At 39.9% G+C, this 27992-nt stretch overlaps 1 protein-coding gene across 2 annotated transcripts in view; it reads right to left on the bottom strand.

Moving 5' to 3' along the window:
* Positions 1 to 697: 697 nt before the first annotated feature.
* Positions 698 to 27992, bottom strand: part of fgf16 (fibroblast growth factor 16) — a 52533-nt gene continuing 25238 nt past the window's right edge. The window contains exons 3-4 of one of the 2 annotated variants that reach the window (XM_062045848.1): positions 14367 to 14490; positions 1689 to 1870 (exon numbers count right to left, since the gene is read on the bottom strand). In XM_062045848.1, the coding sequence (XP_061901832.1) occupies positions 1830 to 1870; positions 14367 to 14490 (165 nt within the window). In that variant the 3' untranslated portion in view covers positions 1689 to 1829. Of the gene's footprint in view, positions 1871 to 14366; positions 14491 to 27992 lie in introns of both variants that reach the window. The other variant, XM_062045847.1, reaches the window with a different exon arrangement.

Below are 27992 nucleotides of genomic sequence, written 5' to 3'. Positions count from 1 at the left end.
TATATATATATATATATATATATATATATATATATATATATATATATATATATATATATATATATATATATATATATATATATATATATATATATATAGTCTTTATATTACAGCGAGTTAATCCGTTTTGTCATTTAACATCAATTAACATTGATGTTCATCAACATTTAACATTGTCACATTATTGATGGGATAATTTATTTTTAGACAATATGATTAGCCTGAGCGGCTAGGAGACACCGAGAGTAACAAGCGGTAAAAAATGGATTAGAAAAAAAAAAAAAATTAAAAATTTAAAATTCTATTAAATTTTTTTTTTTTAATTTGGGACTTCCCGTGGGCTGGATTTTGGATGCTGGGGGGCCGGATCCGTAGTTCGGGGACCGCTGCTTTAAGGTTTATTGCCGCTCTGTACTTCTCCCTACGTCCGTGTACCACTCTGTACAGCGGCGTTTTAAAAAGTCATACATTTTACTTTTTGAAGCTGATACCGATAATTTCCGATATTACATTTTAAAGCATTTATCGGCCGATAATATCGGCAGCCCGATATTATCGGACATCTCTATCTGATACGTTTCACGCTCATCTACACATCTCCAGACACAGGAACAGGTGCGGTATTTCATTCCAAAAAGAAGAAATGCACATACATTCTACATGTGGCTTTAATCGGTACATCAAATTTTGGATGCAGGCACAAATAGTCTCACTACACATCGCCACATAACAGGACCATTTTATTTGTCTGTTAATTGCTCTTCTTCATTTTTTGTTTTTATAAAAAAAAAAAAAAAGACCCCAAAAAACCAAGATGGTGTAATTTCAGTAGAATCTACGGCCCCGTATAATTTCAAGTTCCTTACAAAATAAAGTCTTTGCAATAAATAAATATATAGATTTCTATTTATACTTTATATGTAGAAAATAAATATATTGTACATCTCATAAATAGGATCACCCACTCAGCTGCGTGCTGTCTTCGCCTCTAATAATGTTCCCCACGCTCCGAACATCACACGTCCAGCACGTCTTCTGTACAACCACGGTTGGAGAAGTGCTTTTTTGCATTCGCTGCCTCTTAAAATCTCATTTTAAAAGCCATGAATGTGATTTCTAGGAAGCTGGGTTGTGCAGTTAAGTGCTCTCAAATCAAACCCACATTCATCATTTTTTTTTTTTTTTTTTTTTTTACATGTAAGGACATTTCCAGACAATCTTCAGTACCTGACTATCTCAGACAGTCACAGGAATGCCGCTCCCTCCCTTTTACGTCCATGTGGGAATGTGCCTCCTCCTCCGTTAACTGTGTGTAGTGCTTCTTTCCGTCACGTATGGAACCCTTCGGTGTCTTTAGTGGTCTCAAAAAAGGCAACCGTCCGCCGTTTAGTGCTTGGAGGAGGGGTGGGGGGGAAACCCAAAAGTGGTTGTTTCAGGAAGACGTGGCACCAGATTCCAGCGTCCTCAGTGGTTTAGTTCGCTGCAGATGCAAGACATGTTTACATCAGTGCTTGGTAGCGAGCCCAGGCGGTGACCTCAGTGGAAGGGGGAGCGTTGACGGTAAACAGTTTTGTAGCAAACATCCCCCCTGCGGGTCGTCTCTTCTTGTAAATCCGAGCTCTGGTCACCTGTACTGGAAGAGGTCCCTGTACGCCTGCGGGATCTTCTCGATCTCCACCGGCCGGGGTAAGAAGTGGGTCAGTTTTTGGTGCTTTTTAGTCCTGTTGCCCTCCCTGGGCGAGCCGTCTTTGTTCAAGGCCACGTAGTACAAGCGCCCCGTGTCGTTGTGCTTGTACAAGGTGGAAGCGTACGTGTTGTACCAGTTCTCCTCAAACTGCTCCCGGAACACGCACTCTGCAGTCAGCTTCCTCTGCCGGGAGAAAGACACAGCTTGTTTAAATCACTTTGAAATGATCTGTTTTTTATTTATTTTTATTATGTCAAAATAGGGATGTGCCCTTCGTTTGGCCACCGTTCGGTATCGGACGATTTTTAGGAAAAAGTATCTGATTGGCCATTGCCGATTGATGGTAAATGGGTTATACTTGTATGGCACTTTTCTACTTAGCACCTCCAAAACCCTCAAATCTAGACTCCAAACATCCCAGAACAAGCTAGTCAGATTACTTCTAGACCTCCACCCCAGATCACACCTCACTCCTACCCACTTCTCCAAAGTGGGCTGGCTCAGGCTGGAGGACAGAGTAAAACAACTTGCACCGAGCCTAGTGTATAAAATCCGCTACACCTCCCTGATACCGAAGTACATGTCAAACTACTTCCTTAACCATAACCACAACACCAGGGAGAGCTCCACTAACCACGTTAAACCCAGATTCCGATCTAACAAAGGTCTTAACTCATTCTCTTTCTATGCCACATCAATGTGGAATGCACTCCCAACAGGTGTAAAAGAAAGGGCATCTCTGTCCTCCTTCAAAACCGCACTAAAAGAACACCTCCAGGCAACTTCAACCCTAAACTAACACCCTCCCTTCCACATAATACCTCTTCGGATTGTAAATAATCAAATGTAGACACTTTTTCTTATACTTTCTGATCTCTCTCTCTATGTCCACTACTTGCTGTACATATCCTACCAAGTCAGTCCTACACTGTTCCAATGTCCATTTCTCTGATGATGCAATTGTTGATGACTGATGTGTTGATACCAACCAAACCTAACCCGCCCCCCCTCCATATCCCACACCCCGGATTGTAAATAATGTAAATAATTCAATGTATATACCAGGGGTTGGCAACCCGCGGCTCCGGAGCCGCATGCGGCTCTTTGACCACTCTGATGCGGCTCAGCTGCATACTTGCCGACCCTCCCGGTTTTCCCTGGAGTTTTACGGACGTCAGTGCCTCTCCTAGTGATCTCCCGGGGTTAATATTCTCCGATTTTCACCCTAACAATTGAATTAAGAGTGTACCTTAGCGGTACTGCAATAATTGTCCTCTAAAGCCTGCACAAATCGCATGACAGCCCAGCCACATGTTGTATGCAGCTTCTGCTTGCTAACGTAGGAGACAGCAAGGCATACTTGCTCAACAGCCACACAGCTTACACTGACGGTAGCCGTTTAAAACAACTTTAAAACTGTTACGTTACAAATATGCGCCACACTGTGAACCCACACCAAAAAAGAATGACAAACACATTTCTGGAGAACCTCCGCACCGTAACACAACAAAAACACAACACAGCAAATACCCAGAATCCCATGCAGCCAGTCTACATTATACACCCCCGATACCACCAAACCCCCCCACACATCAACCGCCGCCCCCCCCCCCCCTTCCGTGCGTCGGTTGAGGTGGGCGGGGTTTGGTGGTAGGGGGTGCGGGGGGGTAGACCAGAAGAGTTAGGGCTGCATGGGATTCTGGGTGTTTGTTTTGTTGTGTTTATGTTGTGTTACAGCGCGGATGTTCTCCAGAAATGCGTTTGTCATTCTTTTTTGGTGTGGGTTCACAGTGTGGCGCATATTTGTAACGTAACAGTGTTAAAGTTGTTATATACGACCACCGTCAGTGTAAGCTGTGTGTCTGTTGAACAACTATGCCTTGCTGTCACTAACGTGTGCATTGAGCATGCTGAAGCTGCATTCAACATGTGGCCGAGCAGGTACGCTGTTGGAGCAGGCTGTAGAGGGCGCTAAAGGCAGTACCATCACGCCCTGGAACTCGGGAATCTCCCGGATAAATTGAGAGGGTTGGCAAGTATGACGCTATCAGGCGCAATCGCGGGTCGCACTATCATTACATTTTTATATTAAGGTGCGGGCCGGGGCGTGTGTCTGAGACTCCTGGTTAAAACATAGCACAAAGCAAAAAAAAGCTTTGTATGCAGTGTTATTTCGTTTTAAATTTTGAAGAGTTTTGTGGCTCCCATTGTTTTCTTTAATTTGTGAAACTTGTCAAAATGGCTCTTTGAGTGGTAAAGGTTGCCGACCCCTGGTATATACTCTGATGATTAACTTGTGTGATGACTGTAATATGATGTTAGTATATATTTAATAGTATATATCTGTATCATGAATCAATTTAAGTGGACCCCAACTTAAACAAGTTGAAAAACTTATTCGGGTGTTACCATTTAGTGGTCAATTGTACGGAATATGTACGTCACTGTGCAATCTACTAATAAAAGTTTCAATCAATCAATCAAACTAGGGATGTGCCCATCGTTTGGCCACCGTTCGGTATCGGACGATTTTCATGAAAAAGTATGTGATTGGCCATTGCCGATTGATGAGAAATGGGTTATACTTGTATAGCGCTTTTCTACCTTCAAGGTAGGGCCGGGCGATATGGCCTTTTTTTAATATCTCGATATTTTTAGGCCATGTCACGATACACGATATATATCTCGATATTTTGCCTTAGCCTTGAATGAACACTTGATGTCTATAATCACAGCAGTATGATGATTCTATGTGTCTACATTAAAACATTCTTGTTCATACTGCATTAATATATGCTCATTTTAAACTTTCATGCAGAGAGGGAAATCACAACTACCGTATTTTTCCGAGTATAAGTCGCTCCGGAGTATAAGTCGCACCGGCCGAAAATGCATAATAAAGAAGGAAAAAAACATATATACTGTAAGTCGCACTGGAGTATAAATCGCATTTTTTGGGGAAATGTATTTGATAAAACCCAACGCCAAGAATAGACATTTGAAAGGCAATTTAAAATAAATTAAAGCTGCAAGCAGCGATGGACGGGACCGACTTTGAGGGCTCATAAAATCCAAACCGGAGCAGTAATTAAAACTATTTCATCAACTTTTAATCAGAAGGGTTCAATCTCTCTCCTGTGCTAATTTGAAGCCGGCACGACAAACGCGCTCAGAGGAGATCATGTTTGAAAAAAGGTGACTGTTTTTACACAACTTTTGCTTTGAAGGGGGAATTGCAAACTTCCTGTTGATTTTTGCTGGGGGTTGTCAGTGTTTGAAATATAGGTCTAAGTGAGACGTACATAGAGGTTTTTGTTTCATGTCTCTACGGCATTCCTACTGGGAGTTACAGGCAGTTTTGTCTGTGTTTTCTTCCTAGGGGCGCTAGAGCGCAATTTTGAGTTTTGGGATTTGGTTTTTTGATTAGATCGCAATTTTCGCCAGTCCTGATGTGTATGTCCAATTTGGTGAGTTTTGAAGCATGTTAAGGGGGTCAAATTACAGCTCAAAGAGGCGGCGGTATAATAATAAATCGCTAGAAATACAATAGGGTCCTCTGTCCCAAAGGGACTCGGTCCCTAATAAAGAATAGTGAACAACAGGCTGAATAAGTGTACGTTATAAGAGGCATAAATAACCAACTGAGAACGTGCCTGGTATGTTAACGTAACATATTATGGTAAGAGTCATTCAAATAACTATAACATATAGAACATGCTATATGTTTACCAAACAATCTGTCACTCCTAATCGCTAAATCCCATGAAATCTTATACGTCTAGTCTCTTACGTGAATAAGCGAAATAATATTATTTGATATTTTACGCTAATGTGTTAATAATTTCACACATAAGTCGCTCCTGAGTATAAGTCGCAAACTATTAAAAAACTGGTATACGGTAAGTCAATTGACCAAAAGTGTATTTATTAAACAGTTATTAAGCAGTGGCACAAACATTCATGTAATTTCAAAACAGAACGTGTAAGATTGTCAGAGACATTTTAAAACAAGCTATTAGTGCACTTTTGTGCATGATGTCACTAAGATGACATATCAAAACAACACTAAATTAAAGTGCACTTGTTGTACAGAATGCCACTACAATAGTTTAAAACAAATAAAGTGCACTTTTGTGCATGATGTCACACAAGATATTTCAATAACTGTCAAATAAAAATGAGCTGCATAATAGGAAATGAAATCGCTATGTGGTAGGTTCCTGCGGACGTTATCTCCTTATGTCGTGGACTATTTTTTTTTCATACGGTGTTGATGTGGAAATGGTTGCTTGGGCATTTTGTTGGTGTGGCACCGAACGGAGATGTTGACATGCGGAGTTTCAAGCACTCTTCAATCTCTAGCGGGTGACTTTTCAAATGATGCTACATATTAGCAGTAATGCTAAGCAACGCATAGCAATGCTTTAGCCGCGTACTTGACAAATTACGGTTGTCTGTTCGACATATTCCCGCTTGAAGCCAAACCACCGCCAGACGATGGACCCCCTGCTGTTTTTCTTGGGAATTCATTCTTCCTTCATTCGTTACCAGATTCACACCTTCTTTCTCTCGTATTACCACTCGCACCACAGCTAATGTTACCCATGCTGCTACCTCTCTGCTCCGCGAGGGCGTATTCGTATGTGACGTATGTAAGAAGGTGCGCTTGCTGCCTGTGAGAAGGAGAGACAAGGAGTGGGAAGAGCCTGTAGTGCAGGGGTGTCCAAAGTGCGGCCCGCAGCTAATTGTTTACCGGCCCGCCACACATTCTGGAAATACTATTGTAAAAATAAAAAATAACATTAAAAAAAGTGGAATGGGGTGAAATCTAACGAGAAAAAGTTGCAATGTTGACACAAAAGCTGCCATGCAGGCTGTTTTTTTTTCTTTTGTCTTTCTTTATTATTTTTTTTTGCCATTGCTCAAAAAAAAAAAAATATGAGAAAAAAATCCATGTTATAATGAATTATTTTCAGGGCTCCAATTACTTCAAATATTTCACTTTAAAATGTTTTATGTGGTAAATATTGCATATATTGTGTAGTAGCCATATAAAAACATCACATTTTTCTTTGACAAAAGCGCATAAAACAAACAAAATAATAGTTCCAGCATAAAATCGACAGATATATCTGAATTCGATCTCGTAACTTAAGTGTTGAAAGTAAAAGAAAAACCTAATAAAATGTTTTCACTTTATGAGTGGGGCACCTTTTGGATCCCAAATATATTTAGTGATTTTTTATTTATCTTTTCACTGTGATTACTCAAAAATATGAAAGGATTAAAATCAATGGTGTCCTGCATTATTGATCTTTTAGGGCTATAATTACTAAATACTGCATATTTCAGTTTTACTATAAAAAAACTAAGTTGTTTTTGACAGAGAAGCCATAAAACATTTTTTTTAATTTGTATTACTTTATATCAACTTGAAGTTGATATAGAGATTTACTGTAAGCGTTAAATAATTTAAAAAAATAATAATAATCTGACTTATTTTTAACATTTTAATGACTGAGACCCTTTATGGTCTAATAAATAAAAAATGCATATATTTTGTTATGGTTTGAAAATGAAAAATATCAAAATGGCCCCCACATGCTTTAATTTTTCCGTGTGCGGCCCTCAGTGGAAAAAGTTTGGACACCCCTGTCGTTAACGTTACTTAATTCATAAAAAAGAAAAAAGTAACACAAATCAAAACACATTTTTATGCATATGTAAATGTATTCGGTTATAAACATTCATTCACTTTCCTCTTTCCTTATGGAGCTAAACCAGGGGTCTCAAACTCAATTTACCTGGGGGCCACTGGATGCAGAAACTGGGTGAGGATTGTGGAAGATTTCTTAAAACAATCTAACATGCACTTTTTAATGAATTCACCTTCTTTGAATGGCTATCCGGCCCTAGCAACATACTTGCCAACCCTCCCGATTTTTCCGGGAGACTCCCGAATTCCAGTGCCCCTCCCGACAATCTTTCTCCCGAATTTGTCCCGATTTTCACCCGGACAACAATACTAAGGGCGTGCCGTGATAGCACTGCCTTTAACGTCCTCTACAACCTGTTGTCGCGTCCGCTTTTTCACCATACAAACAGCGTGCAGGTCCAGTCACATGTTGTATGCGGCTTCTGCAGACACACATAAGTGACTGCAAGACATACTTGATCAACACTGAGGGCGGCCGTATAAATAATTTTAACACTGTTACAAATATGCGCCACACTGTGAACCCACACCAAACAAGAATGACAAACACATTTCGTTAGAACATCCGCACCGTAACACAACATAAACACAGCAAAACAAATACCCAGAACACCCTGCAGCACTAACTCTTCACTGGGTTCCCAGTGTGACGCATATTTGTAACAGTGTTAAAATTGTTTATACGGCCCCCCCTCAGTGTGACCTGTGTGGCTGTTGATCAAGTATGTCTTGCAGTCACTTACGTGTGTTTACAGAAGCCTCATACAACATGTGACTGGACCTGCACGCCGTTTGTACAGGTTGTAGAGGGCGCTAAAGGCAGTGCCATCACGGCACGCCCTTAATATTGAAGTTTGGGTGAAAATCGGCAGACTTTCGAGGGAATGGTTGCCCTGAAATTCGGGAGTCTCCTGGAAAAATCGGGAGGGTTGGCAAGTATGACGCTGTCAAGCGCCATTCATATAAAACTCGCGGGCCACACTAACATTACATTTTCATATTAAGGTGCGAGCCGCAAAATAACGTCTGAGACCCCTGATCTAAACTTTACCGCTGCCGGTATTTTTTTCTATATTTTTATTGTAATATTTTCAGAATGTGTTTGTTCTATTTTTGGCCAAAGTAAGACAAAAAAGCAATTTGAAGTTGTCTTTATTTTAAGTATCGTTATCAAGGATGGAAGATATAGGACAAGGCTAAACATGTTATACACAAACCAGGGGCAGGCACGATATTAGCTAAGCTATCTTTAAAAAAAAAAACACCAAGAAATAAGTGATTCGTAAGCTTTAAGAATGTAAACAGCTATTAACAGAAAATTAACAAGTGGATTAACAGAAATTTAAAATTAAGAGTCTCGAGCAGGGGTGTCAAATTCCTTTTACAAACCCCGTTTCCATATGAGTTGGGAAATTGTGTTAGATGTAAATATAAACGGAATACAATGATTTGCAAATCCATTTCAACCCATATTCAGTTGAATATGCTAAAAAGACAACATATTTGATGTACAAACTCATAAACATGTTTTTTGTGTGCAAATAATCATTAACTTTAGAATTTGATGCCAGCAACACGTGACAAAGAAGTTGGGAAAGGTGGCAATAAATACTGATAAAGTTGAGGAATGCTCATCAAACACTTATTTGGAACATCCCACAGGTGAACAGGCAAATTGGGAACAGGTGGGTGCCATGATTGGGTATAAAAGTAGATTCCATGAAATGATCAGTCATTCACAAACAAGGATGGGGCGAGGGTCACCACTTTGTCAACAAATGCCTGAGCAAATTGTTGAACAGTTTAAGAAAAACCTTTCTCAACCAGCTATTGCAAGGAATTTAGGGATTTCACCATCTACGCTCCGTAATATCATCAAAGGGTTCAGAGAATCTGGAGAAATCACTGCACGTAAGCAGCTAAGCCCGTGACCTTCCATCCCTCAGGCTGTACTGCATCAACAAGCGACATCAGTGTGTAAAGGATATCACCACATGGGCTCAGGAACACTTCAGAAACCCACTGTCAGTAACTACAGTTGGTCGCTACATCTGTAAGTGCAAGTTAAAACTCTCCTATGCAAGGCGAAAACCGTTTATCAACAACACCCAGAAACGCCGTCGGCTTCGCTGGGCCTGAGCTCATCTAAGATGGACTGATACAAAGTGGAAAAGTGTTCTGTGGTCTGACGAGTCCACATTTCAAATTGTTTTTGGAAACTGTGGATGTCGTGTCCTCTGGACAAAAGAGGAAAAGAACCATCCGGATTGTTATAGGCGCAAAGTTGAAAAGCTAGCATGTGTGATGGTATGGGGGTGTATTAGTGCCCAAGACATGGGTAACTTACACATCTGTGAAGGCACCATTAATGCTGAAAGGTACATACAGGTTTTGGAGCAACATATGTTGCCATCCAAGCAACGTTACCATGGACGCCCCTGCTTATTTCAGCAAGACAATGCCAAGCCACGTGTTACATCAACGTGGCTTCATAGTAAAAGAGTGCGGGTACTAGACTGGCCTGCCTGTAGTCCAGACCTGTCTCCCATTGAAAATGTGTGGCGCATTATGAAGCCTAAAATAGCACAAGGGAGACCCCCAGACTGTTGAACAACTTAAGCTGTACATCAAGCAAGAATGGGAAAGAATTCCACCTGAGAAGCTTCAAAAATGTGTCTCCTCAGTTCCCAAACGTTTACTGAGTGTTGTTAAAAGGAAAGGCCATGTAACACAGTGGTGAACATGCCCTTTCCCAACTACTTTGGCACGTGTTGCAGCCATGAAATTCTAAGTTAATTATTATTTGCAAAAAAATAATAAAGTTTATGAGTTTGAACATCAAATATGTTGTCTTTGTAGTGCATTCAATTGAATATGGGTTGAAAAGGATTTGCAAATCATTGTATTCCGTTTATATTTACATCTAACACAATTTCCCAACTCATATGGAAACAGGGTTTGTAGCTCAGGGGCCACTTAGAGGAAAATCCATTCCCAAGCTGGTAAAATCATGGCACGATAACTTAAAAATAAAGACAACTTCAGATTGTTTTCTTTGTTTAAAAATAGACCAACACATTCTGACAATAGTTTTTTTTCACACTTACACATTGCAGTTAATAGTATTTTATCTTCATCTGTTGTTATTTATACTAAACGGTGTAACAATCATAACAATAGGTGGTCGAAATATCCCTATTTCAAGGAACTTTGTTGTCATAACAGTTGACATAAGACACATTCAGCCCAATTAGTACCACCACAACAACAGCATGCACGTAATAGTTTGAATAGAACAGGTTATCAGTAGAGTACCGTATTTTCCGCACTATAAGGCGCAACTAAAAACCTTCAATTGTCTCAAAAGCTGACAGTGCGCCTTATAATCCGGTGCGCCTTATATATGGACCAATATTGAGCCACAACAGGTCTCGCAACTACGGGATGCATAACGTAACCCTAGCCTCTACTGTAGCGTCTATTCTATGCGCCTTATAATGCGGTGCGCCTTATATATGAACAAAGTTTTAAAATAGGCCATTCATTGAAGGTGTGCCTTATAGTGCGGAAAATACGGTAGGTTATAAATATAATAGATTACTAGGAATAGAATAGAATAAAAGCGTCCCGGAAGAGTTAGTGCTGCAAGGGGTTCTGGGTATTTGTTCTGTTGTGTTTATGCTGTGTTACGGTGCGGATGTTCTCCCGAAATGTGTTTGTCATTCTTGTTTGGTGTGGATTCACAGTGTGGCGTATATTTGTAACAGTGTTAAAGCTGTTTATACGGCCACCCTCAGTGTGACCTGTATGGCTGTTGACCAAGTATGGCTTGCATTCACTTGTGTGTGTGAAAAGCCGTAGATATTATGTGAGTGGGCCGGCACGCAAAGGCAGTGCCTTCAAGGTTTATTGGCGCTCTGTACTTCTCCCTACGTCCGTGTACACAGCGACGTTTTAAAAAGTCATGAATTTTACTTTTTGAAACTGATACCGATAATTTCCGATATTACATTTTAAAGCATTTATCGGCCAATAATATCGGCAGTCCGATATTACCTGACATCTCTAGTAAAGAGTATACCGTATTTCCTTGAATAGCCACCGGGGCGCTAATTAATTTAAAACCTCTTCTCACTCCTGCGCTTACCAAAAGCATGCGGGATGGGCAAGCATGCGCTAATTATTTTAAAACCTCTTCTCACTCCAGCGCTTACCTTATCATGAAAAGCACATTTAATAAAAAAACCCGTTATTATGGTCTTACCTTTACTTATAAATGATGTCCATCTGCAGCTGCTTCTGATCAAATGCAGTCTTCCTTATCTTTCTTCAGTTTTAAAAGTATCTGGGGATATTCCTTTAATTATTACCTCCTGCTTTGATTGAAAGTCCAGTTTAGAAAACTGTTTTTTTTAGATATGTAATCCTCCATGTTAAAAGTGCAAGCAAACGATCGCTGCTCAGGCTTGCTGCCGGTTGTCCTCTTCTGCAGCACCGGTCTTCTGCAGTACTGGAAGTCGCAAGAAGGATCACTAGCGCCCTCTACCACCAGGAGGCGGGAGTCATTTAATGACTCATATTTGACCCGGCGGAAGTGCCAAGCATGCGCTAATTATTTTGCAAAACGAGTTTGACCCGGCTGTAATTCTAGGCAGGCGAATACTATATTCCCGGCGGCAATTCAAGGAAATACGGTATGTGAAGGTGAAATAGAAAACTAACGTTTAAAAGGATTCTAGCGCCAGTTGAAAGGTAAACAAGGTAAATTGTTGCAGTTGTTTAATTTGTTTTAAATGTACACATGTTCAATGCTTAAGTACAACGTATTCTAATGTACCATTTATCTTGTATGCTTGCTCATTAGCTCTGACGTTGGTCATTGGGCACACGGTGAAGGATGTAAAATAAAGGACCTATTTGACCATCAGTTCCAGACCTTCATTTCGACTGAGCCGCTACAGAGTGACACATGACAAGCTCAAACAATTTCGAAGAAGTCTGGAGCAAAAGTCATGGAGAATTTTCTGAAGATAAAAAAATGACGGTTAATAATTGTATATTATTGTAGTTTTCATTATTTTTTTTATGAGTCCCTTTTTTTGCAGTATATTTTGATTACTACTGCATTTAATTTTGTAATTAGCCCGACCTAAGTCTTGTTCGGTATGTGTATGTGAAATTAAGATTAAAGATTAAAGTACCAATGATTGTCACACACACACTAGATGTGGTGAAATTTGTCCTCTGCATTTGTCCCATCCCCTTGGGGAGCAGTGGGCAGCAGCGGCGCCGCGCCCGGGAATCATTTTGGTGATTTAACCCCCAACTCCAACCCTTTGTTGCTGAGTGCCAAGCAGGGAGGTTATGGGTCCCATTTTTATAGTCTTTGGTATGACTCGGCTGGGATTTGAACTCCAACCTACCGATCTCAGGGCGGACACTCTAATAGTCTTTGTGATCAACACGTGGCTTCATTTCATTTGACAAGGTCAGACCTGTTGAACTGTAAGTAGTCTAGACGTACCTATTGAGTACGAGTCAGATAAAGAGTAAGATGACTAATTCAATGTTGATATTTGAGTGGGTGCTGAGGTCAAAACGTGGCCTTGCGCTAGGTTGCTGACGTACATAATTCACCTCTTGCCATTCATGTCACATTTTTGGATTTGGTAATGTGCCTAGCCAGTTAACATCTTAAATGTCCTCCATATAGGAAACACGGTTGGTCTTTGTTTTAGTCAAATCATTTATAAAAGGCAAACAGGCTAGGCTATAGGCTACTCTGAGCTAGGAGCTACTCAACAGATAAGCTTTTGATTGATTGATTGAAACTTGTATTAGTAGATTGCACAGTTCAGTACATATTCCGTACAATTGACCACTAAATGGTAACACCCCAATAAGTTTTTCAACTTGTTTAAGTCGGGGTCCACTTAAGTTGATTCATGGTACAAATATATACTATCATCATAATACAGTCATCACACAAGTTAATCATCAGAGTATATACATTGAATTATTTACATTATTTACAATCCGGGGTGTGGGATGTGGAGGGTGTGGGGTTTAGGTTTGGTTGATATCAGCACTTCAGTCATCAACAATTGCATCATCAGAGAAATGGATATTGAGAGAGTAGTGGACATAGAGAGAGAGAGAAAGATCAGAAATCATAAGAACAAGTATCTACATTTGATTATTTACAATCCGGGGAGGTAGGATGTGGAAGGGAGGGTGTTAGTTTAGTTTAGGGTTGAAGTTGCCTGGAGGTGTTCTTTTGGTGCGGTTTTGAAGGAGGATAGAGATGCCCTTTCTTTTATACCTGTTGGGAGCGCATTCCACATTGATGTGGCATAGAATGAGAATGAGTTAAGACCTTTGTTAGATCGGAATCTGGGTTTAACGTGGTTCGTGGAGCTCCCCCTGGTGTTGTGGTTATGGCGGTCATTTACGTTATGGAAGTAGTTTGACATGTACTTCGGTATCAGGGAGGTGTAGTGGATTTTATAGACTAGGCTCAGTGCAAGTTGTTTTACTCTGTCCTCCACCCTGAGCCAGCCCACTTTGGAGAAGTGGTTAGGAGTGAGGTGTGATCTGGGGTGGAGGTCTAGAAGTAACCTGACTAGCTTGTTCTGGGATGTTTGGAGTTTAGATTTGAGGCTTTTGGAGGTGCTAGGGTACCAGGAGGTGCATGCGTAATCAAAAAAGGGTTGAATGAGAGTTCCCGCTAGAATCTTCATGGTGCTTTTGTTGACCAGATTCTGTAGAGAAATCTCGTTTATTGGTTGACCTTTTTGATTACCTTGGTTGCCATTTTATCACAGGAAAGATTAGCCTCTAGAATGGAACCTAGGTAGGTGACCTCATTTTCCCTGGTGATAACAATGTCACCCACTTTTATAGTGAAGTCACTGACTTTCTTAAGGTTGATGTGGGACCCAAATAGGATGGATTCCGTTTTACCCAAGTGCATGGATAGCTTGTTGTCAGCGAGCCAGGTGCAAGTTCTACAGAGTTCAGCACTGAGGATTTTCTCCACCTGTGACTTGTCCTTGCCGGATACCAGCAGGGCCGAGTCTGAAGCGAACTAAAGCACACAAGCTAAACATACGTAAAAGTGTCCTTAATTGAACGATATTGCCCTCTAAAACAGTTTATTTTTCAATACAGACAAGTATCAAATAATCATAGTTGCATATTACTTATAGACCAAACTCCTTAATGCAGAAGCATGTTCAAAAGTATCCAGTAGCAAAATGTCTGTGTAAATCCACTTACTGCGTCATAAGCTTAACTAAAGACTTACTTTGGCCACTGGGTGTCGTTAAAAACAATTACCACTCCACTTCAACTTAAAGCACCAATGGAATGCAAAAGCAAGTTGCCTCTATATTGAAGCTATTATCATATACAGTATATCTGATTCATGACACCAAAAGACTTACAAAGTTTGCGAGTAAATAGATATGATCAAAATAGTATCAATCTCACGGAGATTCCCGAGCCATTTTGAGAGACAATGAGCTAGCCAGTCATTGGCCAAGGTAGGAACCACAGATCCCATCCCCACCAACAACAATGCTAATCATGCAGACTTTGTGAGAGCCAACAACGATTACTTTGGGAAAAATTACGATTCAGAACCTTCTAATTTTTTAGCCTGACTATAGGGAGGGTGAGGTACAGGTTTTAGAAGCTGTGTGCTAAACAGATCCATCTTAAGCGAAACACTACAGCATCATGTAGCAGTATTGCTACGTGTCAAATAAGGAATACAAACTACGAACAAAACAATTGTACGATATAATATAATTCCTGTTAGATGAAAAATTAATCATAAGCCAGACGAAGGATTAAAAGGAAAAATTGCTGGGTGTTGTGTCTTTGTCTCCATCTCCGGGTATGAATTGAATGTCACAGATGAACAACTTGTAGATTTATGGCTAAATCCTCCTATTATCCAGATCAGAGGCATGATTTATAATCTAGAACAGTGGTTCTTAACCTTGTTGGAGGTACCAAACCCCACCAGTTTCATATGCGCATTCATCGAACCCTTCTTTAGTGAAAAATAACATGTTTTTTTTTTCAAATTCAAGACAAAGTTATATGTTTTTGGTAACACTTTAGTATGGGGAACATATTCTAAGTGACAAAGACTTAATTTAGAGTTATTTGGTTAGGGTTAGGGTTAGGGTTAGGGCCAGGGTTAGAGGGTTAGGGTTATAATAAGGCCATGCCGAATAAGGCATTAATACGTACTTAATAATGACTAGTTAAGAGCCAATATGTTACTAATTTGCATGTTAATAAGCAACTAATTAATGGTGAATATGTTCCCCATACTAAAGTGTTACCATGTTTTTTTTTTACTGGTGCACAAAATGAACCGTGCATGAACATCACCTTGTTCAAACAACAAAACCAACACAGTGCATAAACTCACAACAAATTACACACCCGCTAATCAGTCTGACTTCTGCTGTTGCCGTATCCGTAATACGTCGATAGGGAGAATTTTGTATTTACACAATGAGTCGGGTGTGTTTTGACCTCCGCCGAACCCCTGAGGCCGACTCACCGAACCCCTAGGGTTTGATCGAACCCAGGTTAAGAACCACTGAACTGGAATAACTATGAAGAGCCTAGTTGGAGCAGCAGCAGCAGAGGGCTAGTTAGCTCTCTGTTATCAATGTGGCACAAAAAATATATATTTTGTCTGCGTTAGCACTTATAATAACAATGTCGCTAATATTTAGTAAATATTCAGGTCAGGAGATGTAAATAGAGTATTGTTGGCGGGTTTCAGATGGTTATTCAGAGGGCTTTGTGGGCGGAATAGAGAGCCTCCATTGACTCAATTGTCAGCAGACTTTTCATGTGTTTATTTATTCACGACTTAAAATGCATTATACAAGAAAAACGTAAGTGTTCATGTCTTACATACGGATTGTGAAATAATAGGCAACACGTCTATTTGTAATTGTTGCATATTTCCAGTACGAGTGATTTGCTGATATGGTCAGAGTGCAGAAACAGTCCCACGGTGACCCCGAATCTACGTACACTACCGTTCAAAAGTTTGGGGTCACCCAAACAATTTTGTGGAATAGCCTTCATTTCTAAGAACAAGAATAGACTGTCGAGTTTCAGATGGAAGTTCTCTTTTTCTGGCCATTTTGAGCGTTTAATTGACCCCACAAATGTGATGCTCCAGAAACTCAATCTGCTCAAAGGAAGGTCAGTTTTGTAGCTTCTGTAACGAGCTGAACTGTTTTCAGATGTGTGAACATGATTGCACAAGGGTTTTCTAATCATCAATTAGCCTTCTGAGCCAATGAGCAAACACATTGTACCATTAGAACACTGGAGTGATAGTTGCTGGAAATGGGCCTCTATACACCTATGTAGATATTGCACCAAAAACCAGACATTTGCAGCTAGAATAGTCATTTACCACATTAGCAATGTATAGAGTGTATTTCTTTCAAGTTAAGACTAGTTTAAAGTTATCTTCATTGAAAAGTACAGTGCTTTTCCTTCAAAAATAAGGACATTTCAATGTGACCCCAAACTTTTGAACGGTAGTGTAAATTGCTAAAGACATTTGGAGCGGAAATTTTCAAAATGGTCGTCTGAAATCGTGGCATTTGGTGATGTTTAAACGGTATTTTCACATACTTTGCGGATTGTAAATACAATGGAAAATGGTTTAATGGATACAAGGAAACACAATTATGCATACAAAGTCAACTTGTTTTCCCACTCTACTTGTATTTTAAAGACAGCATGAGACCATTCCAGACGGTTAATAATAAATAGGTTAGTGTTTTTATTTGCAAATATATTTGATTGAATTTTACAGTTAAAATCACATTTGACATTCATACTTTGCTCACTCAGACCCTTCATACATGCACACATCTACTCATCCACACTCACATGCACGTTTGAGGAGAGAAGTGCACTTGGGCTTTAACAACTCAAGGTTTACAGTATAGACATAATTAGAAAAAGTACCCAGATATTGTATATATCCATCCATCCTGCACTGGCTCAGGATCAGAAGACGATCCAGACCATAGCAAGATGGATGAATATTCCTCAGCATCAAGGATCCTCAGGAAGTGATCACTAGATCACCTCCCGGTGGAATTCTCCACCGTTCACACTTAAAAAAGATGAAGAAAGTCACATTTTCGTGGCTTGATCAGATGCAAAAATAAAAAACATAAAATAAAGAAAAGTCACCAAAAAAAGCAAATAAACTGTCACAAAACCATATCAAAAGTGACACAAAAAAGCAATGGTAGTGTGGGAACAATACAAAAAATAATAACAATAATAAAAAAGGAATAAAAATAAAAAAGATACAACAATTTTTTCTTTTTTTTCCACTTCTTCTTTCCTTTCTGTTCCCTTTCCTTTCTTCCGCTCCTTTTTCCAAGGGGGGAAAAAAGTCTATAAGGTCCTCTCCAAGGTTTCTCATAGTCATTCACATTGACGTCCCACTGGGGTGAGTTTTTCCTTGCCCGTATGTGGGCTCTGTACCGAGGATGTCGTTGTGGCTTTTGCAGCCCTTTGAGACACTTGTGATTTAGGGCTATATAAATAAACATTGATTGATTGATTGATTGATTGATTGGTTGATGATTCAATACATGTCAGTAAAGGCTTCCCATTTATTCATATTTGTAGAGTTTCTAAATCTTATTTTTTCAAGAGTCATTACGTTCACAAGTTCATTTAACCAGTTCCTGAAGTTTGGTGCAGATGGGGTTTTCCACTCTTTGAGAATGAGTCAAAACCGGAATAGGTTAGTGTTTTTTAAACCTACCATTGCTCTCTGTTTGAGTAATGTCACTTGATCAAACCTTCTCTGACATTGCACACTACAAAATAATACAATTATGTGTGATTTGTGCTGAAACTACTTTTTATTTAACCTTCATATAACCAGGAAAAAAATCCCATTGAGATTGAAAACCTCTTTTTCAAGGGAGTCCTGGCCTAGAGGCAGCAAAGTTACACATCAACTTACATTGACATCACACATTAAAATGACAGGATGGACATCAAGTAAAACAGTTACAGATAACTGAGGCTCCTTCAAATGCTCTCAGTTTAGATTTAAAAGCATTTAAGGATACAAACTCAGTCAGCTTCCAGTCTCTTTGTAACATGTTCCAAGCACAAGGAGCTGCATGGACAACAGCTTTTTTCCCTAGCTCAGTGCGAGCAAAAGGGTCAGAGAGCAACAGCTGATCGTTGGATCTCAGTGCATAAGAGTTCGTACTTCTCTGTGAAATCCATGTACAAATGTAGCCAGGCAAAAGTCCCAGAAAAGCCTTTTAAATAAAAGTGTACCAATGACACTGTCTCCTAGTGGACAGAGAAGGCCATCCCACCCGAGAGTACAAGTCACAGTGGTGTGTCATGGCTCTACATCAGTGGTTCTTAACCTGGGTTCGATCGAACCCTAGGGGTTCGGTGAGTCGGCCTCAGGGGTTCGGCGGAGGTCAAAACACACCCGACTCATCGTGTAAATAAAAACTTCTCCCTATCGGCGTATTACGGATACGGCAACAGCAGAAGTCAGACTGATTTGCAGGTGTGTAATTTGTTGTGAGTTTATGCACTGTGTTGGTTTTGTTGTTTGAACAAGGTGATGTTCATGCACGGTTCATTTTGTGCACCAGTAAAAAAAAAACATGGTAACACTTTAGTATGGGGAACATATTCACCATTAATTAGTTGCTTATTAACATGCAAATTAGTAACATATTGGCTCTTAACTAGTCATTATTAAGTATTTATTAATGGTGGGGGTAGGGGTTTTAATTTTTTTTAAAATTTTTTATTTATTTTTTTGTCATAAAGAAATACACTCATGTGTGCTTACAGACTGTATCCCTGAAGACTGTATTTATATATATTGATATATAATGTAGGAACCAGAAATATTAATAACAGAAAGAAACAACCCTTTTGTGTGAATGAGTGTAAATGGGGGAGGGAGGTTTTTTGGGTTGGTGCACTCATTGTAAGTGTATCTTTTATGTATTTTTTATGTTCATTTTATTTAAAAAAAAATAAAAAAATGTTTTTTTTAATTAATTAATTAATTAATTTTTTTAATTTCTTGTGCGGCCCGGTACCAATCGATCCATGGACCGGTGGTTGGGGACCACTGGTGTAGACCACAAAGAAGTGTTTTCAATTTAGAAAAAAATCATAATATGACTCCTTTAAAGGCCTACTGAAAGCCACTACTACCGACCACGCAGTCTGATAGTTTATATATCAATGATGAAATCTACGGCCGGGTTAACTTATAAAGTGCAATTTTAAATTTCCCGCTAAACTTCCGGTTGAAAACGTCTATGTATGATGACGTATGCGTGTGACGTAAATTGTTGATACGGAAGTATCCAATACAAAAAAGCTCTGTTTTCATCCCAAAATTCCACAGTATTCTGGACATCTGTGTTGGTGAATCTTTTGCAATTTGTTTAATGAACAATGAAGACTGCAAAGAAAGCTGTAGGTGCGATCAGTGTATTAGCGGCGGACTACAGCAACACAACCAGGAGGACTTTGAGATGGATAGCAGACGCGCTACCGTGAGTACAGCTTTGGCTTCCGAACATTTGATCGCTTGCCCGTACGTGCGTGTCGCTATGTGCATGTCACGTACGTAACTTTTGGGAAATATATGTTTCTTGCCGACTCTGATGGCGGCCGGGGTGTCGCAGAAAGCTACAACGCCCGCCGCCGCCGCCGTCCCGTAGCTAAGTTAGCTTCAATGGCGTCGTTAGCAACAGCATTGTTAAGCTTCGCCAAGCTGGAAATTATTAACCGTGTATTCACATGTCCATGGTTTAATAGTATTGTTGATCTTCTGTCTATCTTTCCAGTCAGGGGTTTATTTATTTTGTTTCTATCTGCATTTGAGCCCGATGCTATCACGTTAGCTCAGTAGCTAAAGAGATTCGCCGATGTATTGTCGTGGAGATAAAAGTCACTGTGAATGTCCATTTCGCGTTCTCGACTCTCATTTTCAAGAGGATATAGTATCCGAGGTGGTTTAAAATACAAATCCGTGATCCACAATAGAAAAAGGAGAGAGTGTGGAATCCAATGAGCCAGCTTGTACCTAAGTTACGGTCAGAGCGAAAAAAGATACGTCCTGCACTGCCTCTCTAGTCCTTCACTCTCACTTTCCTCATCCACAAATCTTTCATCCTCGCTCAAATTAATGGGGTAATCGTCACTTTCTCGGCCCGAATCGCTCTCGCTGCATTGTAAACAATGGGGAAATGTGAGGAGTCCTTCCTCCGGTGACGTCACGCTACTTCTGGTATAGGCAAGGCTTTTTTTTTATCAGCGACCAAAAGTTGCGACCTTTATTGTCGTTGTTCTCTACTAAATCCTTTCAGCAAAAATATGGCAATATCGCGAAATGATCAAGTATGACACATAGAATGGATCTGCTATCCCCGTTTAACTAAAAAAAATTCATTTCAGTAGGCATTTAATGCGATAATGCAATACATGATCCGGTGCGACTTTTGTATGAAAATAGACCTGAATAAGGCCGCTCATCGGCAGTGTACCTTATAATTCGGTGTGCCTGATGGTCCGGAAAATACAACCAATTACTCAACAACTAATTGATATTATGGGAAATGACTGGCAGATTCATTTCTGGGGCTAAAACCACAGAAAGAGAGCTTGTTAGTGACATTTCGGTCATCAATGGGTCCTTCAAGTCGAGTGCAGCAAGTCGCCGTGGCGTCCCTCGCTAGCTAGCGTGCATCATTAAGCAACATGGAAGCTGAAATGAAGCAGCAGAAACTCATTTCGGCAGGTGCTCATTATGACAAGAGGAGGGCGAGTCATTAGGGGTGACTTTTCACTTTGCATTCCTCACTCGCTCTGCAGACCTGCTGAACTCTCATTGTGCATCAGGCGGGGGGGGGGGGGGGGGGATCATTTCTCTCCCCGTAACGCAGCATGAACGCTTAACGGCCGTGCACACACACACACACACACACACACACACACACACACACACACACACACACACACACACACACACACAAGCAAGCGTCTCTAAAAGCTATCCTGACAGCACAGCGTGAGCGATGGCTGCAGGTTCAGCAGGTGAGAGCGAGCTGGCCGGCTGAGTGTGGGAGAGCCATGAGACGACACAGGAGCAGGTAACTCCTCTGCTGCCAAGACCGCTGGTTCTGTTCCGTAACAAGAGGGAGAACCCCTGGAATGGGCCCAAATCCAAGAACGAAGGCTTCCTTCTCCCGCTGCGACTGGTCGATTGGCCCCTCTCTGGCCTTTTGGCACGTCAAGCAAAGTGATTGTGAAGCAGCATTTGAGTTGATTGGCTGTGCAGAGCTGTTGTCTGTAAACAGCACCCGGGGGGCACATGACTGCACCCGCGTCCTATTGGACACCAACTTAATGGCATCACAAGCTTGTCACGGTCTCGTGGAGGCAGAAGAGACCCTCTTCCTGCTTAGGGACAGCACAGTGGTCCCTTTAAGATTCATAGTAAATACCGTACATTCCGGACTATAAGGCGCACTCAAAATCCTTTTTTTCCCTCACAACTCGACAGTGCGCCTTATAACTAGGGATGTCCGATAATGGCTTTTTGCCGATATCCGATATTCCGATATTGTCCAACTCTTTCATTACCGATACCGATATCAACCGATACCGATATCAACCGATATATGCAGTCGTGGAATTAACACATTATTATGCCTAATTTGGACAACCAGGTATGGTGAAGATAAGGTACTTTTTAAAAAAATTAGTAAAATAAGATAAATAAATTAAAAACATTTTCTTGAATAAAAAAGAAAGTACAACAATATAAAAACAGTTACATAGAAACTAGTAATGAATGAAAATGAGTAAAATTAACTGTTAAAGGTTAGTACTATTAGTGGAGCAGCAGCACGCACAATCATGTGTGCTTACGGACTGTATCCCTTGCAGACTGTATTGATATATATTGATATATAATGTAGGAACCAGAATATTAATAACAGAAAGAAACAACCCTTTTGTGTGAATGAGTGTGAATGGGGGAGGGAGGTTTTTTGGGTTGGTGCACTAATTGTAAGTGTATCTTGTGTTTTTTATGTTGATTTAATAAAAAAAACAAAAACAAAAAAAACAAAAACAAAAAAAACCGATACCGATAATAAAAAACCGATACCGATAATTTCCGATATTACATTTTAACGCATATATCGGCCGATAATATCGGCAGGCCGATATTATCGGACATCTCTACTTATAACCCATGAATGGTTTTGCTTACTGACCTCGAAGCAATTTTTATTTGTTACATGGTGTAATGATAAGTGTGACCAGTAGATGGCAGTCAAACATAGGAGATACGTGTAGACTGCACTATGATGGCAATATGACTCAAGTAAACAACACCAACATTTTATATGTTCCATTGAAAATATAGAACATTACACACGGCACTCAAAAATCTATCAAAATGTTTTAGTACGACTTCGGTAAGCTATGAAGCCGCACCGCTTGATGGATTGTACTGTGCTTCAACATACCAGTATTATTATGGTGTGTGTGTATAAGGTATGACATATTATCTGGCGTTTTGTTTCGCAATATTATGCAAAAGCAACTTTACTTGCCTTCTGGTACCTGCTGATCTGTATTTGGGATCTGACAGAGTTCAATATTTATGATATGTTATTTGTCTAACCTATCAAGTCATCCACAGGCCGAATCTCAGGCTCTGTAGCTTGGTTCCTATCTACCATCCCCAGCATGCCCACAACACTCGTAACGTAGATCTGATATCAGGTAAACATCGTCTACTGGCTTGTACCGCTCGAAGTGTTGTATGCAGGGGACCAAAGATTTGGAACCGGCTTGATGAGAGCCTCAGGATGCTGTATTCCAGGGGTCAGCAACCTTTTTGAAACCAAGAGCTACTTCTTGGGTACTGATTAATGCGAAGGGCTACCAGTTTGATACACACTTAAATAAATTGCCAGAAATAGCCAATTTGCTCAATTTACCTTTAACTCTATGTTATTATTAATAATTAATGATATTTACACTTAATTGAATGGTTTAAAAGAGGAGAAAACACGAAAAAAATGACAATTAAATTTTGGAACATAGTTTATCTTCAATTTCGACTCTTTAAAATTCAAAATTCAACCGAAAAAAAAAAGAGAAAAACTAGCTCATTCGAATCTTTTTGAAAAAATTAAAAAAAGAATTTATGGAACATCATTAGTCATTTTTCCTGATTAAGATTAATTTTAGAATTTTGATGACATGTTTTAAATAGGTTAAAATCCAATCTGCACTTTGTTAGAACAAATTGGACCAAGCTATATTTCTAACAAAGACAAATCATTATTTCTTCTCGATTTTCCAGAACAAAAATTTTAAAAGAAATTCAAAAGACTTTGAAATAAGATTTAAATTTGATTCTACAGATTTTCTAGATTTGCCAGAATATATTTTTTTGAATTTTAATCATAATAAGTTTGAAGAAATATTTCACAAATATTCTTCGTCGAAAAAACAGAAGCTAAAATGAAGAATTAAATTAAAATTTATTTATTATTCTTTACAATAAAAAATTTTTTTTTACTTGAACATTGATTTTAATTGTCAGGAAAGAAGAGGAAGGAATTTAAAAGGTAAAAAGGTATACGTGTTTAAAAATCCTAAAATCATTTTTAAGGTTGTATTTTTTTCTCTATAATGGTCTTTCTGAAAGTTATAAGAAGCAAAGTAAAAAAAATTAATGAATTTATTTAAACAAGTGAAGACCAAGTCTCTGCAATGAGGTGGCGACTTGTCCAGGGTGTACCCCGCCTTCCGCCCGATTGTAGCTGAGATAGGCTCCAGCGCCCCCGCGACCCCGAAGGGAATAAGCGGTAGAAAATGGATGGATGGATGGAAGTCTTTAAAATATTTTCTTGGATTTTCAAATTCTATTTGAGTTTTGTCTCTCTTAGAATTAAAAATGTCGAGCAAAGCTCAATTTAAAAAATAGAGGCAGCTCACTGGTAAGTGCTGCTATTTGAGCTATTTTTAAAACAGTCCAGCGGGCTACTCATCTGGTCCTTACGGGCTACCTGGTGCCCGCGGGCACCGCGTTGGTGACCCCTGCTGTATTCATTCTCCAACTTCAAAAAGAAACTCAAAACTTACCTATTAACCACCTATCTCTAATGCCTCATGTGGGGTAGACTACTGCTGGGTTTTGCATGGTTGAATGAATGTATGTATATATGTGTATGCTTGCTTTAGTATTATTATTTTGTGTTTATCATGTTGCGTTTTTTTGTGCTTGCCATCATGTTTCATCATTCCATGTATATACTGTCCTCTGGACCCCCTGCCAAAAGCTTCTTGTAGCTTATTTGGGGGACCCTTTCACTTACCAACATCTTTAAATGATATTCACTACTATTGTAATTGTTCTATGGTATTGTGAATAAACTTGAAACTTGAAATTTGATCTGCATAAATCTGGAAAAATTGCGCACGTCCGCCTTTGTAGTCTGTGACGCCCGACACCGTAGTCAATACGTTTCTTTTTTCTCTCTTATCTTCTTGTTATGTGACATTCATCCTCCGCTGTTGCCATTTCTAATATAAAGTAGTGTAAAGTTCTTACTTATATCTGTCAGTAAACTCGCCATGAAAGCGCTAAAACATACCGGTGTAGTGAGTTTACATTATTCACCCTAGGAACTTTAGTTATTAGAGAGTTCCGGTCAGACGGTTTTTCACGGGACACATTTCCGGCGTTGTTGTTTCCGGATGAGGAGATGCTGCTCCGTTATTGATTGAAGTAAAGTCTGAATGTCATTAAAACAGTTAGCTCCACCTTTTGACACTTCTTCCACTCCCGTCCTTGCACGCTACACCGCTACAACAAGAATGACGGAGAAAAGACGCTGCCGAAGGTGAGCCACGTAAATAAGACCGCCCACAAAATGGTGCATCAGGAAGCGACTGTCAGAAAGCGGCTTGAAAATGGTCTGTAAAACATCATCTATGCAACATTTTGACCAAAGAACCAGCATTACATGCTATGTAGACCAGTGTTTTTCAACCACGGCACACCGTGAGATACATCCTGGTGTGCCGTGGGAGATTATGTAATTTCACCTATTTGGGTTAAAAATATTTTATGCAAACCAGTAATTATAATCTGCAAATTGAGTGTCGGTGCTGTGTAGAGCTTGGCAGAGTAACCGTGTAATATTCTTCCATATCAGTAGGCGGCAGCAGGTAGCTAATTGCTTTGTAAACGTCGTATCTAATGCTTAAACCAAAAATAAACAAAAGGTTAGTGCCCCTAAAAAAGGCATTGAAGCTTAGGGATGGCTATGGAAAACGAAACTAAAACTGAGCTGGCTACAAAGTAAACAAAAACGGAATGCTGGACGACAGCAAAGACTTACAGCGTGTGGAGCAGATGGCGTCCACAAAGTACATTCGTACATGACATGACAATCAACAATTTCCACACAAAGAAGGATAGCGTCCGCACAACTAAAATAGTCTTGATTGCTAAAACAAAGCAGGTGCGGGGAATATCGCTCAAAGGAAGACATGGAACTGCTACAGGAAAATGCCAACAAAACAGGAAAAGCCACCAAAATAGGAGCACAAGACAAGAACTAAAACACTACACACAGGAAAACACTAAACAAGTCCAAATAAGTCAGGGTGTGATGTGACAGGTCGTGACACTACACCTACTTTGAGACAAGAGCTATAATGATGCATGCTTGGTTATGGTTTGAATTCATGTCCAACAATTGCAACAATGACTTTTTACTGTCAATATCAACTAGCGAGTTTACATTTTTAATGTTTTCTGCTGGTGGTGTGCCTCCGCATTTTTTCAATGAACAAAAATGTGCCTTGGCTCCAAAAAGGTTGAAAAACACTGATGTAGACCACAAGGAAGTGTTTTACATTTAGAAAAAAATAAATAATTATATGACTCCTTTAAAGGCCTACTGAAAACCACTACTACCGACCACGCAGTCTGATAGTTTATATATCAATGATGAAATCTTAACATTGCAACACATGCCAATACGGCCGGGTTAACTTATAAAGTGACATTTTAAAATTCCCGGGAAATAACCGGCTGAAACATCGCGGTATGATGACGTATGCGTGTGACGAAGTCCGAGTAACGGAAGTTATGGTACCCCGTAGAATCCTATACAAAAAGCTCTGTTTTCATTTCATAATTCCACAGTATTCTGGACATCTTTTGCAATTTTTTTAATGAACAATGAAGGCTGCAAAGAAGACAGTTGTAGGTGGGATCAGTGTATTAGCAGCGGACTACAGCAACACAACCAGGAGGACTTTGTTGGAGCGCTAGCCGCGCTAGCCGCCGACCTCACCTTGACTTCCTACGTCTCCGGGCCGCCAAACGCATCGGGTGAAGTCCTTCGTCCTTCTGCCGATCGCTGGAACGCAGGTGAGCACGGGTGTTGATGAGCAAATGAGGGCTGGCTGGCGTAGGTGGAGAGCTAATGTTTTTAGCATAGCTCTGTGCAGTCCGGTTGCTAAGTTAGCTTCAATGGCGTCGTTAGCACAGCATTGTTAACCTTCGCCAGCCTGGAAAGCATTAACCGTGTATTTACATGTCCACGGTTTAATAGTATTGTTGATTTTCTATCTATACTTCCAGTCAGGGGTTTATTTCTTTTGTTTCTATATGCAGTTAAAGCAAGATGCTATCACGTTAGCTCGTAGCTAAAGCATTTCGCCGATGTAAAAGGCACTGAATGTCCATTTCGCGTTCTCGACTCTCATTTTCAAGAGGATATAGTATCCGAGGTGGTTTAAAATACAAATCTGTGATCTACAATAGAAAAAGGAGAGTGTGGAATCCAATGAGCCAGCTTGTACCTAAGTTACGGTCAGAGCGAAAAAAGATACGTCCATCGCTGCCTCTGAAGTCATTCACTGTAATGTTCCTCATCTACGAATCTTTCATCCTCGCTCAAATTAATGGGGTAATCATCACTTTCTCGGTCCGAATCTCTCTCGCTCCATTGTAAACAACGGGGAATTGTGAGGAATACTAGCTCCTGTGACGTCACGCTACTTCCGGTACAGGCAAGGCTTTTTTTTATCAGCGAGCAAAAGTTGCGAACTTTATCGTCGATTTTCTCTACTAAATCCTTTCAGCAAAAATATGGCAATATCGCGAAATGATAAATAAATATAAATGGGTTATACTTGTATAGCGCTTTTCTACCTTCAAGGTACTCGTATGACACATAGAATGGATCTGCTATTCCCGTTTAAATAAAAAAAAATCATTTCAGTAGGCCTTTAATGCGCCTTATATATGAAAAATTGACAAAAATAGACCTTTCATTGGCAGTGCGCCTTATAATCCGGTGTGCCCTATGGTCCAGAAAATTCTGTACACTTTTAAAAGGGTGTCCGGTCCACTGAAGGTTAGGTTGAATAGCATTTATCAACCAGGTCGATGCCCTTGTCAAGTTTTCTGTAGGA

The sequence above is a fragment of the Entelurus aequoreus genome, linkage group LG04 (assembly GCF_033978785.1).
Source record: "Entelurus aequoreus isolate RoL-2023_Sb linkage group LG04, RoL_Eaeq_v1.1, whole genome shotgun sequence".
NCBI lineage: Eukaryota > Metazoa > Chordata > Actinopteri > Syngnathiformes > Syngnathidae > Entelurus > Entelurus aequoreus.
This window is presented reverse-complemented; position numbering and strand designations above follow the sequence as displayed.